Source organism: Stegodyphus dumicola, chromosome 2 (assembly GCF_044657685.1).
Source record: "Stegodyphus dumicola isolate Sdum_Otavi_A_Nest chromosome 2, ASM4465768v1".
Classification (NCBI taxonomy): Eukaryota; Metazoa; Arthropoda; class Arachnida; order Araneae; family Eresidae; genus Stegodyphus; species Stegodyphus dumicola.
This window is the reverse complement of record NC_140769.1, coordinates 71,307,647-71,324,185: the sequence shown is the minus strand read 5'-3', so window position 1 is coordinate 71,324,185 and position 16,539 is coordinate 71,307,647. Positions and strand designations below refer to the sequence as shown.

The 16,539-nt window shown below is 32.4% G+C and overlaps 1 protein-coding gene across 1 annotated transcript in view; it reads left to right on the top strand.

Moving 5' to 3' along the window:
• Window positions 1-7,830, top strand: part of LOC118185918 (uncharacterized) — a 39,238-nt gene extending 31,408 nt beyond the window's left edge. The window contains exon 3 of the mRNA XM_085810769.1: window positions 1,981-7,830. Within this exon, the coding sequence (XP_085666895.1) occupies window positions 1,981-4,733 (2,753 nt within the window). The 3' untranslated portion in view covers window positions 4,734-7,830. The remainder of the gene's footprint in view (window positions 1-1,980) is intronic.
• The last annotated feature ends 8,709 nt before the right edge of the window (window positions 7,831-16,539 follow it).

Genomic DNA, 16,539 nt, shown 5'->3' with positions numbered 1-16,539 from the left:
CAGTCTTACCCACCCTGAAGTTTAAACATAGCTGCTTTATATCATTATTTATTTCAATCAATGCAACGTTTCTTGATTGATATAAAAATTCAAAACTTTTGATGATGTGTAATATAGTATTCACCATATTTGGGATCTTAAAAAACCATTATCACAACAGTATAGTTTGCAGATCAGAAAAGGGCAATGATAGTGATTGCATTGTTGCTTAATTTTAAGTGCTTTGCATGTGTTATTTTCAGTGTTTATTAAGTTCATTTTTAAATAAAAAAATTTTTTAAAGCTTTCAGATTTTACATTTCGCCTAAAGGGGTATTTCTTTAACGTTTTGTGTGTTACCTTTATTTATTAAATATTATGCTCTTTGCACTTAAACCATAAAATTCAATTCAACAGCAATATCACAAAATAATTTTTAAATGAGCAAAGCTTTAGAATTTCTGATGTACCGTCTAGTGCGTTGGAAATAAAAAAAAAATAAATAAATAAATAAAAAAAAATTCCCACAGTGTTGCAATTGCTCGCTTTGAAATCGTTAAGTTTGTTAATCAAAAATTCGTTAAAGTGTTACAAAATATGAAATCTATAATAAAACAAATTTCAAATTCGGGCTTCCAGATGACCATATTTGGTAGAAGATTACGTTATTCAAAATTTGATGGTTCTAGGTACCATTGTTTTATTCCAATGCAAGAAACATGCATACATTTATGGAGATTCTTCATTATTTAATTTCTTTAAATATAAACACATGGTGATAATATTTGGTGGCAACAATTTGAAAAGTGACCCAACGCAAAATGTCAAAACGAAATTAGTCATTCAAGGCAAATTGCCCCTTTGGACAAAGTCTTTTATTTAAAATATTCTTCCAACAGTATTATTATTATTATGCCCACATTATATTTCAAACTATATGCAGGAGAATTCCAATAATTCCAATGAAGACTAAATAAATTCCAATTTACAAATTCGTAATTTTATTTTTATTAGTAATTTTTTGTATCGCAGTTTTATGCGTATCCACTACTATTAGCCATTGCTTGTAAAGCAGTTTTTTCATGCCAATTTTTCTTTCACTATTTAATTACTTTTAAAACTTTTTCTAAAACAGTTACTTTCTAAGCAGTTTTTAAGCTCTGAAATGAGAGAAAATAATGGGAAAATGCACTTTTGATGAGGATCATTAGAATAAATTTTTTCTGAAATTGAATCTCGTGCTCATTCTGCCATAACCTTCCACACATGTGCAGTTGGATTAATAATGCTATTAAACAGCTAATAAAAATATGAAAATTAGCTAGAACTGAAATTTAAGATGTATTAAAAAACAATGTATCTGTTCTTTAATCTCATCTTCTTTACCATATTTTCCTCTCTCTCTCCCCTTTTTTTTTTTTTTTTTTTAAAGAATCTGTCCTGGTTTGCCGCTGAGATAAAACAAACTTACTTTTTGTGCAGAATGTAAATTATCTAGCAACAAGATTAATTTAAGCTAAAACTCAACATCTGAAAAATTGTAAACAGAAAATTTTCTGAGCATGTTAACCATGTAAATTTAAAATAAATTTTAAAAGACAATGTAATATATACTCAAAACTCAGGATTTATGAAAAACAAAAATTTGCAGGGATTCACAATCTCTGTGTAGTATAAAAAGAGGGGGCTGATATGCAAACAGAAACTGCTAAATAGTTTCAGTATAAAATAAATTTGATTCTTCAAACAAAATATTATTTTTGTTAATTATATACATATAATTAAATACAGCTGTTAAATTTGCAGTACTAATTTTTTTGAAAATTGTAATTTAGTTTGTTTGCATCCAAAAATGAGCATGGATTAAGCAGATTATCAGAATTCAGCTGTATACTAGAAATTTGCAATTCAATTATTATTTAGTCTAATACATCTACATAATTTTGATTAAGATATTTTCAATTGCTAAAAAATTATTAATGTATATTTAACTTTTTATAGGTAATGATAAAATAGAAGATGAGAAACTGGGAGAACTGAAGTCATGTGAAAATGATGTTCTATGTGATAATGTCTCTGAAAGTGCTAAAATGTCGTCAGCTTCAGCAAAAATAAGCGACAATGTTTCAAACAGTGCCTTAATAGTTCATACTTTATCAGATTTAGAAAATAACCCAGGTGACAAAAATTTGGTGTTTGTGTATAAATTAGGGTCTAAAGAAAAATCTAGTGAGAAAGTCTTTAATTCTTATGAGAATAAAAGACTAATTAAATTAAAAAAGCAGATGTTTTTAAAGCATAATATTTTAAATGGGAAAAATTCTGTAAAAAATAAGTTAAAAGAAATGAAACATGATAAATCTTTATTGGCCCTCTGTTCCTTAAATAATGTAGAGAATTCAGCTGCAGATATCTCATCTGCTCCTCTTTTATCTTGTCGATTTTGTCAGACAGAATTTTTCTCTTTGAAAAACTTTGAAGACCATAAATGTGAAAGTATAAACTATATTTGGAATCAAAGTGTACATAAATGCAAGCTGTGTTCTATGGAATTCACACAGAAACATCATTTAGATAGGCATTTGAATGGCCATACCAGAAATAACTGCACAATATGTAATGCACAATTTACCAAACGCAAAGCTCTTTGTAAGCATTTAAAGACTGATCACAGTATTTGCGAACCAGAGAAATTGTATCATTGTTCTTTTTGTGAGAAACATTTTTCTAAGAGACCTTCTCTAAATGCGCATTTAAAACAACATGCAGAGGGTCAATTATTATGCATAAAATGTGGTTTTATGTGCAAAAATGAAAATGTTTTCAATGATCATATGAAAGATCACTTAAAAAATTCAAAATATGAATGTATGCTTTGTGAAAAAAAATTTGTACGACGTCAACAGTACAATCAACATATGATGGGACATGAAAGGCATGTCTGTTCTCTATGTGATATGACATTTTCAACAAAAAAATTATTGCTTAAGCATCAACAGTCTACACATGATGCTCAAGTGACAGAGAAAAAGCATGAATGCCCAGTTTGTAAAAAGTTATTTCTTCGTCCTAAGCATCTGCAAATTCATCAAAGATGTCACACAGGAGAAAAACCTGTTAAGTGTTCTCATTGTGAAAAAAGCTTTTGCAATGACAGAGCACTTTCCAAGCATATGAAAACTGTGAGACATCTGCAGCGTGTAAATGTAGATGAAGGCAAAAATGTTGAAATTGAGAAACCCTTTCTATGTGCAGAATGTGGTGCTACATTTTATCGCCAACAGAGTCTTCTACGGCACATTGAAATACAACATACAACTAGTGAGTCTCTGAAGTGTGAGCACTGTGAGTATAGTACAAAATGCAAAGCAAATTTAAAACGGCATTCTGAACTTCATACTGATAAAAGACGTTTCATATGTGAAATCTGTGGTTCTTCTTTTCGGGCTTTAGCAACCTTAAAAGAGCATCATGTGTATGTACATTCTGAAAATAGGAGTTTTGTGTGCACTATCTGTAATAAAGCTTTTAAAAGTAAAAGTAGTTTACAACGTCATTTGCGAATTCATAGTGAAGTAAGACCTTATAAATGTCATTGTAGTAGAGATTATAAAAGAATGTCTCACCTTAAGCGGCATATGATTTCTGCTCACTGCATGACCTTTAAAAGAAATTTTAGCTCTAAAACTGAAGAATCTTCAGATGCAGAAATAAATATTGGCAACCAGAATGCAACACCTAATGAAATGGAAATGGCTGAAGTTCTACAAAAGCAGTCTTCTTCTAGTAATGATTTTCCTTTGTTTATTTCAACTAATTATTTATTTGATCATGAAAAACTAAGTGAGATTGTCATAGATAAAAATATTGATGAAGAACATATTTCTTCAACTCCAGTTGAAGAAGATAATTACACGAATGTGCCTTCAAAAAATATGCAAAGTTTTCTTGCTAAGCCTGGTGATAATATTTTAACTAATAATTCTGAAAATGCTCTTATGACCTTCATTTCTCAGTCAGATGTTCATTCACGGCAAGTTTCTTTGCCGTCACCATCAGCAAATAGTAAAGATAGAAATTCTGTTTCTTTAGATGATTCTAATTTAAATTTATCACCTAGTAGTTATTGTAATTTTAGTTTGTCTTCTAGCTCCCTTAGTTCATTTATTGAAACTGTACCTTCAAATCTGCAACCTCAAAGTACTTCACATGGTGTTTTAACTCTAACATCATCTCAAGATAACCTCAATCGACCACATTCCTTACCAAATTTAAATTTTGAAAATCAGGCTACAAATATTGATTCATTTGCCCATTTCGCATTGCATAATAGAGACTCACCTTCACCATCAGTTTCAATTTCATCTTTCTTGCTGAATGAAATGCCTTCTTCTCCACAACTTCCAGATTTGAACTTAGAACACAACACTTCAACAAAGCAGTTATTTGAAGATACTGATGATATACTTACCATGCCACAGTACACAACAAATAGTAATTTAGGTGTAACAGGTAGCCCAACACATCTTTTCAGTCAATCAAGAAATACAGATTTTTGGGATCATGATACCAGCAATAGGCTTAAAATGTCAGGCAATGATGTAATTGCATCAAATTCATGTGCCAATATTGTTTCATCCATGACAAACTTTTCAAACATGCCTCCTAACACAAACAATATTTTGTCTCATAATTTAATATTTTCTAATGATTCATTAAATTATGCAAATTCTTCTGACTTTGAAATTGTCTGATGTACAGATGTACATTAGTTATTAATTTAAAGTTAGCTATGAGATGTTGATATAATTAAAAGCTCTTTGTAGATAATAATACCTATACATTAAAAAATACACATAAACTTGAGTAATACTGATTATCTTTCTTAAAATTTACAGATGATATATGAAAGTTTCAGAAGCATGATGGTCCAATTCCAAAATTCCCAGGCATAAATAGAAGGGCTAGCTCATTTCTTTGTTCGACTCCTCGCCGATGCGAGCCTAATGGGGGGATGTAACAGGCAATAATGTGACGTCACTGTGATGCCACCTGTCCTGATTTCACGCGTTTAAAACAGTAGTTTCATTGAGCTGCGAGACGATTTTCTAGAGGTTACATGTCCCAAATTAATTTTAATAATATATATATCTGTTTTCTAATAATGTATATATTTAAAATAATTTATATATATGTAATTTTAGTCAGTTTTTATTTTAAATTCTTTATTGTAAAGTATCATTTACGTAATATGGCTTTTTGCGCTGCAGTAACGTGCCGTAGCACTTACAGAAGTATGAAAGGATGAGATATTTTATTTCATGGGACCAAAGGATCCAAATGAGAGTTTGCTTTTGACGAAAGAATGGATACACAAATGTCAAAGAGAAGATTCTATTAATGTGAAGAGCGGAAAAATCTGCAGCGAACATTTTCTATGCAGTGTTTATGAAGATGATATGAAAAATCGCTTGTTTGGATAGCCACAAAAAGAAACTGTTGAAATGGAATGCTGTGCCGAAATTAAATTATGATGACAATAATAAGTCGAAATTGATGATGACAATAATAAATCAAATTTTAATGATTTTGAAATAAAACTCACAAATGAAAATGTAGATCATCCTAAATGTTTAAAGATAAACAAGAATGCATTGATAATTTGAAGAACAAAATAATATCCTTAGAAAATTGTATTAAATTGTATTAAAGTATTGAAAAATAGAGAAAAGAAAAATTTTAGAATGTTTGTTCAGCGACAAAGAAGGTGGACGACATCTAGACAGAAATTGGTATCAGAAATTAAAATCTGAAATAGCGAAATTTGGGGGTGGGAGCACAAATTGGAGAATTTGGAAAAATGTCTAAAGCCTATTTTTATAAAGACGCAGATTAATGCATTACTGAAAAAGAAGAAAAAAATCAGGTGGACTAGTGAAAATATTTCACGTTGCATTGTCATAAGAGCTCTGTCATCTTAAAGCTATTATTTTTGGAAAGGAAAAAAATTGGAATATCTTTACCTAGTATTATCAAATTAAAGAAATGGTGTTTATTTTATTTTTTAGTGTTTTCTAAATTTTAGTGTAGTCCAAGAATTCAAAGTAATGTTCTTACTCTAAAGAAGGAAAGAGGCGAATATTTGTATTCTGTAGGAAAAATATGCTTTCTCAGTTTCAACGAAATGCATATAGATTGAAAACTCTGCTATGACTCTAAACTGGACTAAGATGGTTCTTTTCAAAATGTGCAGTTTGTTTTAATCAGAGGTCTCATTTCGCGCTCTGCCTCAAATTACTGAGAAACCGCGTTTTAGATAGAGGATTTGTTTTAGAAGATGTAACTGTTTTAAATTTTGATATTATTAAAGAGGTTTTAAATAGGGATTGAGAAGAAATCAAATTGTGTCACAAACTAAAACCAAATTATTTAATGGTCAAGGGAAACGAGAGACAAAAAGTCGCTCCAGAGAAAACATTATTTTCAAATGTACCGCAAAAGGTATACTCTACCACACAGGAAATCAGAAAGCATCTGACTTCTATGAGTTAATCGATAATATCTTCGGTATTATGAATAGTACCAAAATAGCACCAACAAGAATAACAAGTATTTAACAAACTAATTTTGTTAAGTACTTGTTAAAGTTTTTCTTATAAATATTATATTAAAGTTTTTCTTCCTTTGTAACTAGATTTTGTGCTAGATTAGCTAGATTTGTGCTGATTAGATTTTGTGCTAGATTAGCATTCTAGATAAAATATAATAGTATAAAACATCAAAGTAATTGGCATAAAAAGACCTGCTTCCTTTACTCACACTTTTGAAAAATTAAATAACTGTTTTAGGTACTCTGAATAAAGCTATTTTGTCAAAATTAAGGTAACAATCTTATATACATTTATTTAATTGTAATATAGATATAAGTATAAATTACAAAATTATTTAAAAAATATCTATTATATTGAATCGGAAGAGAATTATAACAATGTAAAATTTACAATTAGGCAAAAAATCAAACGTAGGTTAGCAGAAATGTTGCCATATATGTCATATATGTTTAAACCTACGTCAATGTAAAGTTGTTTTTTGAGTAAATTTAAATAGCTGCTATTATAGTTATCTTAGAAGCAGTATAAAAATTCTCTCAGTTAGCATGCAAATAAAGAAATGATTAGAAATAAACGTGCGTTAAATACAAAAACCTGCAAATAAAAATTAAAAAAACCACGGAACTTTATGTTAAAAGAGTAGCACATTTTATCTATTATTTTAAAATTGAGTAAGCATTATTAAATTTTTTAATGGTTCAGTCTAAAAATGCATAAAGCAGTAACATTGCCTCTTCCAAATTATAGCTATCTTTCACACACAGCTCATTTTGAATGCTGGTTCAAAAACGCTAATTTCCAAGCTGTGAATTATATTGGCGCGCTAAGTGTCATCATGGCTACGTCATCACTTCTCACTTTCTGCTTCAGGGGGAAATGCTCTATGAGCTAGCCCTTCTCTTCTAAGTCCTGAAAATTCCACTGTTTTAAATTATATATTGTTAAACATAAATATTTTTTTCTGTACAAGAATTTCTTCACTTTATGTAGAAACCTTCATATATTTCTCCCATACTACTTACATTCCTGTACTTTATTCAGTAAATTATGGAATCGTGAAGTATATCAGTAACAACATATCTGTTCAGCAATTCAACCAAAATTTCTATTTCTGGAATCACCGTCCTCTGCAGCAAAATATTCTGCTTAACTACCTGTTATTGTGATATACATTTTAATGATATGTTGCTTTACAATACATTTTTTTTACATTATGGCAATAAAGCTTATTGAGTATTTATTTTTTTTAGTATAAGTTATTTGGCATTGATGTTTTTCATAATATTTTTTCCATTATATTGTTGCATGTATATGGGTTTGTAATGCATACAAGGTGAGACCAAAAAGTAAGGTGATTGATGTCATACTAATAACTGTATTATATATTTACATATAAATACATCATTGTCCTTCAAAGTATTTACCGCCATCTACAATACACTTCTGACAACATCCATACAAGTTCTGGAAACTTTTGAAAAAGTTCCCTTTGAGACTGTGGTAAGTTCCTTGGTAGTGGCTTGAATGTCTGAGATGCTTGAAAATCGGTGTCACTTTAGTGCCAATTTTAGTCATGGAAAGAGGAAAAAGTCTACTGGTACAAGATCAGGGCAATACAGAGGGTGAAATATTTCCGTAACTTTTTGCTGGGCGAGGAACCGTTTAATACACATTGCAGTATGAGTGCGGAAACCACTTGCCTGATGCAGCGAAATGAGGCCAAACACGACGAATGCGAGCCAGGAGGCACTTCATAACAGGGTAATAAAATTCACCATTAACTGTTTGACCTTCCGGTACGTATTCTTTATGGATACGTGCATCGAAAAAGGTAATCAACATTGTCTTAGCCTTTGATTTTTCAAAACAAAATTATCTGGATTTCGGCAATGAGGGACCGCGCCATTCCATGCTTTGGCATTTCGTTTGTGAATCATAGGCGAAACACCACATTTCATCTCCTGTGACGATTGACTGTAAAAATGTGTCATCTTTATCTGCTGCATTGATGAAGTCACCACAGGTGTCCAATCACTGCTGTTTTTGTTCATTGCTTAAGTAATGAGGGACAAACGTGGCACAAAGTTTCCATTTACCCAAATCCTGCGTCAATATTGTTCAGACGATTTTTTGAGGAAGATTCAATCCATTTGCCATTATTCAGATGACAAACGGCGATCTTGCAGCAATAACTTCCTAAGTTTTTCGACCTTTGCCATCTTTCTACTTGTCAACGGTCTTCCACTGCAATGCTCATCCTCTACACTTTCATGACTTTCACGGAAAAGGTTGAACCACTGAAATGCTGTCTTGCGAGATAAAGTTTCTTCGCCATACAAACTTTGAAGCATTTCCAAGGTTTCCGTAGTAGTTTTATCCATTTTAAAACTGAATTTACGATTCGTTTTCTGCTCCATTACACAATGCACTAACACCTTTCACATTTAAGCAACTGCACAAACAAACAAGAAACTTTGCAAATGACCCTGAACTTCAACATTGCATAATGCTCATGTGTCAGGTCATCGGGTTGTTCTCATTTTCAAAAGGAGGGTTGACTCACCTTACTTTTCAGTCTCACCTTATAGAATGCACACAGAATTGATGATAGCTTGATAAAATTTATTTTACAAAAAGAATACTTCACAGTTCTGGAAATTTCCACAAAAATACTCGTACAACTCTTCACAGTATCACAGAGTACAACAAGTAATTACACTTCAAACTGCTAAGAACATTAAACAAAATGCAATGCAAAGCGCATCTAAAGAACAAAACTCACACAAAGCTATCTCAGTACTCCAAACTCATGCTGAATTAAACAACTGCTCAGAAACTGATGCTGTCCCCAGTCTTATATAGTTTTCTCTCAGGCATCGAGAGATTTCTAGTACCTTCCGCGTCTCGAAATTACAGAAAGGCGTATGACGGCCATATGCATTTAGAGCTATATATCTATATTAATTACAATACCCATTACACTTACACAAGAACCAGACTAAAATGTCCCAAACTTGTCAACCATTATGGTATTTCTCGCCAAATTTCATGACAGAAGTTAATCTCCAAAACCATTGCCATGCTGGCAATATTTCTCCAATTCAGCAAGATGCTCATTTACTCAACATTGAATAAACTTGCCTCTCTGTTCTTACTTTTCCGGCAAAACTTTGTTTCTTTAGATTTTCATGTTACGTTATACAAGAAATACTACAGTTTTACATATAATTTCACTAAAATTATTTACACAAATTTTGTACACATTTGTAACAATATGATAACCATATGTATATCATAATATAAAATATGATGTGATGATTTGTTTATGTGCAATTTGTATTGAATTTTTGATGAATCGCAGTAATATTATGTATATGGTTAATTCAAAAGCATAAACCTTATCTAGTCAAATGTTAAAAGCATAGAGTATCATAGTATAATATATCTGGGAATATGGCTACCATAATTTCAGGCAGTTCTCAGTCAGCTTTAAAAAAAATATTTCAAGCTATTTCTTATTTGTGGATTACTAAACAGTCCTTCAAGAGTTCGAGATTATTCAACAGCACTTAAACATTATCTTTTTTCAGAGTCATTAATGATTATGGAAAGAATAGTTGTTATAGTCATTAATTTTTAAACTTGTTAATTTGCACAAGCATTCTAAAATTTATTTCATTCATGAGAGAAATTATTGAAGTTATATTGTGGAGTCTGTAGCAATCATAGTACATGCAAAGTAAAAAATTATGGAAACATTATATGAGAGCTAGTGCCTGAGGCTCTTAGTGTTGTATTAAAAAATAAGATTTCATTGCCATCTGAGCAACAGTAAACACACTCCCCCCTAATTATTATTCTAGAAATCCCTTTTTTTTTTCCCCCCTAAATCTGAAAGGAGCTATCAGATTGCGCAAGAGTATTGGAGATAATTTTTTTATCTCCGTGCTTTTTCATCTCAAGATGGTAGAAAGTGAAATAAGTTTACTTGAATTTGAACTTGTATACATGAGCTATGACTGGCAAGAATAGTGATGAGATTTTTTTTAATCAAAGGGCACTTCTGAGACAAAATTAATATATTATAGTCTTTAATCAGCTGCTATAGCTATTAGTCATCTATCTTTAAACCCACACTTCCAGTTAAAAACGAAAATTTGAAGGTTTTGCCTCAGTTAATAAAAATAAGCTATGAAATTTCATAAATTTTCATTTTTTTAATTGTATAACTTCTATATCTCAATCTGTGCAAAAATTATTAAATTTAATTTACAACCCTTCATATTTACATTGTTTAATAGTGCTGCGATAAAAAGAGAGCACAGCAAAATAGCGTTCAAGCTTCCAAGAATTGTTCAAATAATATGAATAAGTACATGATACTTTAGCATCAATAGAAGCTATGAAGATGAAGCTATTAATTTCATATAAATCAGAACAATAGAATTCCATAACACACATAATTTCATCCATTGTTTCTAAAATGGAAAATCATAGCTTATTTTTATTAACTGAGGCAAGACCTTCAAATTTTAGTTTTTAACTGGAAGTGTGGGTTTAAAGATAGATGCTTAATAGCTATAGTAGCTAATTCTTGTTACTAATAATCTTTCAAAGATTGGAGGAGCTTAATTAGATAACAGCATCATGGAATTCTGACACACTTTCCTCTCACTTAAAGGTATATACCAATGTTTCTCATTTCCCAAACTAGAATTACAACTCCATCTTCAAATATTTTTATTACTATATTAATTGAATTCTTGAAAATTTAATACAGGTAAAAAAATGGTGATATTATTGCTGGCTGTTTTTCCATTTATATTATTCCCAGAAAATGGCTCTATAGTAATCTGCCAAATGGTTTTATTCTTATTAGTACTGTTTTTATTTCTTTTGTTAGGTGGCGTTAAAATTTGTTTTAAAAAAAAAAAACTAATTTTTAAAGTATTTTATTAAAATATTTATATATATATTTTTTAATTGTATAACTTCTATATCTCAGTCTGTGCAACAATTATTAAATTTAATTTTACAACTCTTCATATTTACATTGTTTAATACTGCTGCGATAAAAAGAGAGCACAGCAAAATAGCGTTCAAGCTAAAGTGCGCAGTTATCCAGTGTGGAAGCTCATCAAGAGAAAGGTTTTGCTTTAGGGTAGAAAGGTTTCAGTTCTGAAAATTTTGAGTTCAGGCTCCAAACAAGCTACGTCATCAGCATTACGTAAGCCATGCAAGATGTACGTTGATTACGTAAACCATGTAAGATGGACTAATCTAGAAATGATGCAATCTAGGAAAGTTATTACCACCTTTAAAAAAAACTTTTGTTTAGACATTTTTTATCTTATACATATATATATTATATGAAATATATTAATTATGAATTTCAATTTTTAGTCTTTGCGAAAAATTAGTTCTAAATTTCTTACTTTATGTCTTTAATGGTAATTTTTCTGCAGCTTAATGCGCGAAAATACTAGGCATTTTAAATTTTGTTTTCAAAAGTATTGTTTTGTAATTATATATACATATACAGGATGCTTCAGAAAAATTTATACACACTTTGAACTGTCATAGAATTTTTTTTTTCCTACCTACAAAGTTAAATTTCTAGAAAAAGTAAGGCTATAGTCCAATTTGAAAAATAAGTTTACTTTCTGATCAAACAGAATGTTCGAAATAGTGTTTTAAATAAATGTTCAAAATAGTGGCCTTCATCTATAAATTTCTGAGTACGAATCGCGACTCATTCCGTACCTTACAGCAAAAATGGTATTTCTACGCACACTTGAATCTGATCCCAAAACGTGTCAAGGTGACGTGGTTTACGACTACACCTCAACTTTTACTGTGCTTCATAAGAAACATTCGAGGAGCGTAAGGTCTGGAGAGCGTGCAGGAAACTATTGGTTCTTTGCGTCCTATCCACTGGCCTGTTACATTATCACTTATCACTAGCACTTACATCACATTCACGTGATCCTTGCCTTGAAGATTTTTGTTGTGACCATTGAAACAGCTCCAACTATAAATTTGAGGTTCATCACATGTAGCCGCGCCAGGTCTGTCTGATTTTCCTTTCTGCACATTACACACTGTTCCATGAACCTCGAATTTTTCTCGTAGACGTGTAATTATTAACCTTGAAAGGTAGATCAATTCCATACTTAACGTCTCCACTGTCTCTGAACCGCAACAACATTCTCAAACTCTCATTCCTATTTGAAAACCTGCTTCCTCTCTTGGAAGTTCAAACGTACATCCGCCATGTCAACCCAGTTAATGTCTCTTGGCATCGCAGCTAGACCGACAACTCTACTACCACATGTTGAAGAAACATAACATTACTTTTTTTTTTTACATATGACAGTTCAAAATGTGTATACATTTTTCTGGTGCACGCTTTATATATATTGTTGTGTGTTACAGATTCACGAAGATCTTGAATAACTAGGCCGTATGAAAAGGAAATCATGAAATTATTTTTAAAAAAATTAATAGCTCTTACAGAAAAGATAACAACCATAAATATCCCCAGAATAAAAATATAGAGGTTAGATGAAATAACCCTTAACATATAAGGAATATCGCAGATATTAAAACTGCTTGCAGAGCAAAGTATGAAACCTGTAAATTACCAAGCAGAAAGCTGATAGTGTAAGATAAAGATCAAATGATTAATACATTCCTTATTTATAAGAATATTCAAGATGGATACTAAGCATTGCCGGAAACTTTAAGAAAATTGCTGATAGGATTTCAAAAATGTGTTTCCTAGAAATTTCCAGAATTTTGCAAAGTAAATTAGTATATTGTAATGATATTATTTTAACAGTTAAACTCAGTGTTGGTGCCTAAATGCTACGTAAATGACTTTATCATTTGTGCTGCTAAAATATACAGGAACATGTGCTTCTAAACATTTTCAGGAACTTGTTAAGGCTGCTAAAGGAAGAAATATTCAAATTTTAATTGTCTCAATCAAAAAAAATATGATGGACCAGTTTCCCAAAATAAAATGCGTATTAAGGTATTAAAATGAAATGAGTCAGAAAATACCATAATGGTGGGATAAAAAATGCCTCACTCCAGTTAAATTATATGAAAGAGAAGATCAAATTTTTATTTTTTTATCTATAGTTTGTAATTATTCATTTACAATTTAAAAATAAAGCTCATGTCCGTTATGACTGAACAAAATGTTTTCTCACACAAGTCCAAGATTGAGAAAATATTTTTGTACGCATTTGTTGTAATTTTATAAATTTTCTTCAAGTGATCTTTATGCAATGCAGGCATTATGTAGTTAACTCTTCACGAATAATAGCATCAGATTTGTACAGTATTGCTATACTGAATTCCACATTTCTTAATCTGTTTTCGAAATGATTGATAACTACCAGAGGAACTTCACTTACCTCCACAACAGGTACAGAAATAATCTTAACTGCATTTCCAGCATTCATTGCTGCAAGGATGCTAGAGTATGGTAAGCATTGCATAGACCTGCAAGGATGCTAGAGTATGGTAAGCATTGCATAGACCTGCATCAGAAGGTAATCGCTAGAGGAGGTTAAATTAAATTAATGATCATAAAAGAAATTTTGACATAAAAGTAGCTTTCTTTTCTGTGATTATTTGTAGTATTATCTGTCATTTTCTTTCGTGCTGTGTTATTTTCGTCTGCAAAATTCAAAAAGAGAAAAAGCTACCTGAATTCATATAACCTTAACAGATATTCTTAGAAATACTTGAAAAAAATTTACATTATAATTTATAATATAGGGCATCTATAATATAGGGTTATAGGTACAGTGTGTCACTGGTCATTAGTACAGGAATTGGGGGTTGAGGGGGAAGAGTGACTGAGAGAGAAGAGATAGTGGTATGGCGCACTCAAGAAGAGCGAATAAATAACTCACCATCCGGCAGTAAGGATGTAGTAGGGCGTGTTGTAAGGAAGCAACAGGAAATGGTAGTGTACCCTGTCACTTTCTGTGTTTAATTTGTGCCTTTGAGTTGAAAATAAGCCTTTTGAGTGTTCTTGTTTACGTTTTTAAGTTAGAAGTTTTATATACATTTTTAAATTATGCCTGCCTCCTAAATGTATTTAGGTGATATCTAGAGCCTGACTAAGGCAGGGGCAGTTGCCCGGGCCCCCAAAGCAGAGGGGGGCTCCAAATTGAATAGAAAGTTTATTATGAAAATTTAAATACCTCCATAAAGTTCGGTTGTTCATTACTGAAGTAGTGAAACAGAGGCGGGGGGTTCCCAAGGAAGTTTTTGCCCTGCGCCACAATTAGGTTAAGTCGGGTGCCCTGGTGAAATTGGTGGGTTGCGCTGATGAGACGACTCCATGTGGTAATTACTAGTGTTAGTTGCGTTGCATATACAACTAAAACTACACTCATGTCCATAAATTAAGGATAATTCGGAGTCACGCAGAAATCGAACGTTAAAATAAATATATCACCTGTAAAATCACTACACACATCTTCAAGAATCATATGCAAATTTCAGGAAGTAACCAGATGACACCGATGGTACATCACAATGACGAGAGTGATATCTAAGGAATACAGGCAAAGAAGTAAAATTGTTCGCAGGCGCTTTATAAGCATTTCAGTGTAATAACCGAATAGTTATGACACAAAGGACGCATTTGGATGATTTTTTTACTTAGTAGAATTATCAGCCGTCTGGAATGTGGGCGTACCCAACTGGAAGTATCAGACGAACTTGGATTTGCCCAGAGTGTCATCTCCAGGCTTTGGCAACGATTCCAAGATGATGATAATGTGAGTAGACGTTACAGCACAGGTCGCCCCAGAGTTACAACGCCGAATGAGGACCGGTATTTGGCAGTTACTGCCAAAAGAAACAGGCGGAGCACAGCCTCAGACCTGTCTCGTCAGCTCTCTTCAGCCACTGGTACGACAATTTCAAGGCAGACCATGTACAGACGCTTAGGGCAGATTGGTCTATATGCTCGTAGACCTGTCAGATGAGTTCCACTTACTGCAACTCACTGTCGCCTGCGGTTAGCTTGGAGTAGAGAGCATGCATTGTGGACACCGCAACAGTGGGCTTGTGTGATGTTTTCCGACGAGTTTAGGTTTAGCTTGCAGTCTGATTCTCGCCGGACTTTCATATGGAGAGCTCCAGGTACCCGTTACCACCAAGAAAACATCATTGAACGACACCGTTACGGTGGTGCAGGAGTGCTCGTTTGGGGTGGAATTATTCTGGGTTCCAGAACTGATCTGCATGTTCAAATTGAAACCATGACAAGCCAAATCTATCGGGACGTCATTCTGGAACAACATGTACGTTTGTTTCGGGGCGCCATGGGCGCACAATTTGTGTTTATAGATGACAACGCCCGTCCTCACCGTGCAAACATCGTAAGCTAATGCCTTCAATCGGAGGATATCACCCGTATGGACTGGCCAGCATTCTCACCTGACTTTAATCCAGTAGAGCACGTGTGGGATATGCTTGGCCGACGAGTTGCAGCCCGTCAACCTCCTCTTACATGTCTATCGGAACTTCGGAGAGCATTCCTTTTTGAGTGGTGTAGTATCCCCCAAGATCAGATCAATAATTTGATACTCAGCATGCCTAGGCGTTGTACGGACTGTATTGCATCGTCTGGAAGACATACAATGTATTAACAATCCTATCAACCATGTAATATTGGTTTTTATGTAAATAGTTTTTTTTTTTTTTTTTTGTGTGTGTGTGTGTGTAATTTGCTCCAGGGAGAAAAAATCGCTAATTCTTTTAATAATATCAAACATATAGCATCTTTTTTTGCTCTTTACCCTTTGTTTAATAAATAAGCTTTACAAATAAGTCAAATTTGTTTTGCTTCTAACACTTCCTTTGCCTGATTTTGCATTATCCTTAATTTATGGACATGAGTGTATATTTCTTATAAGTC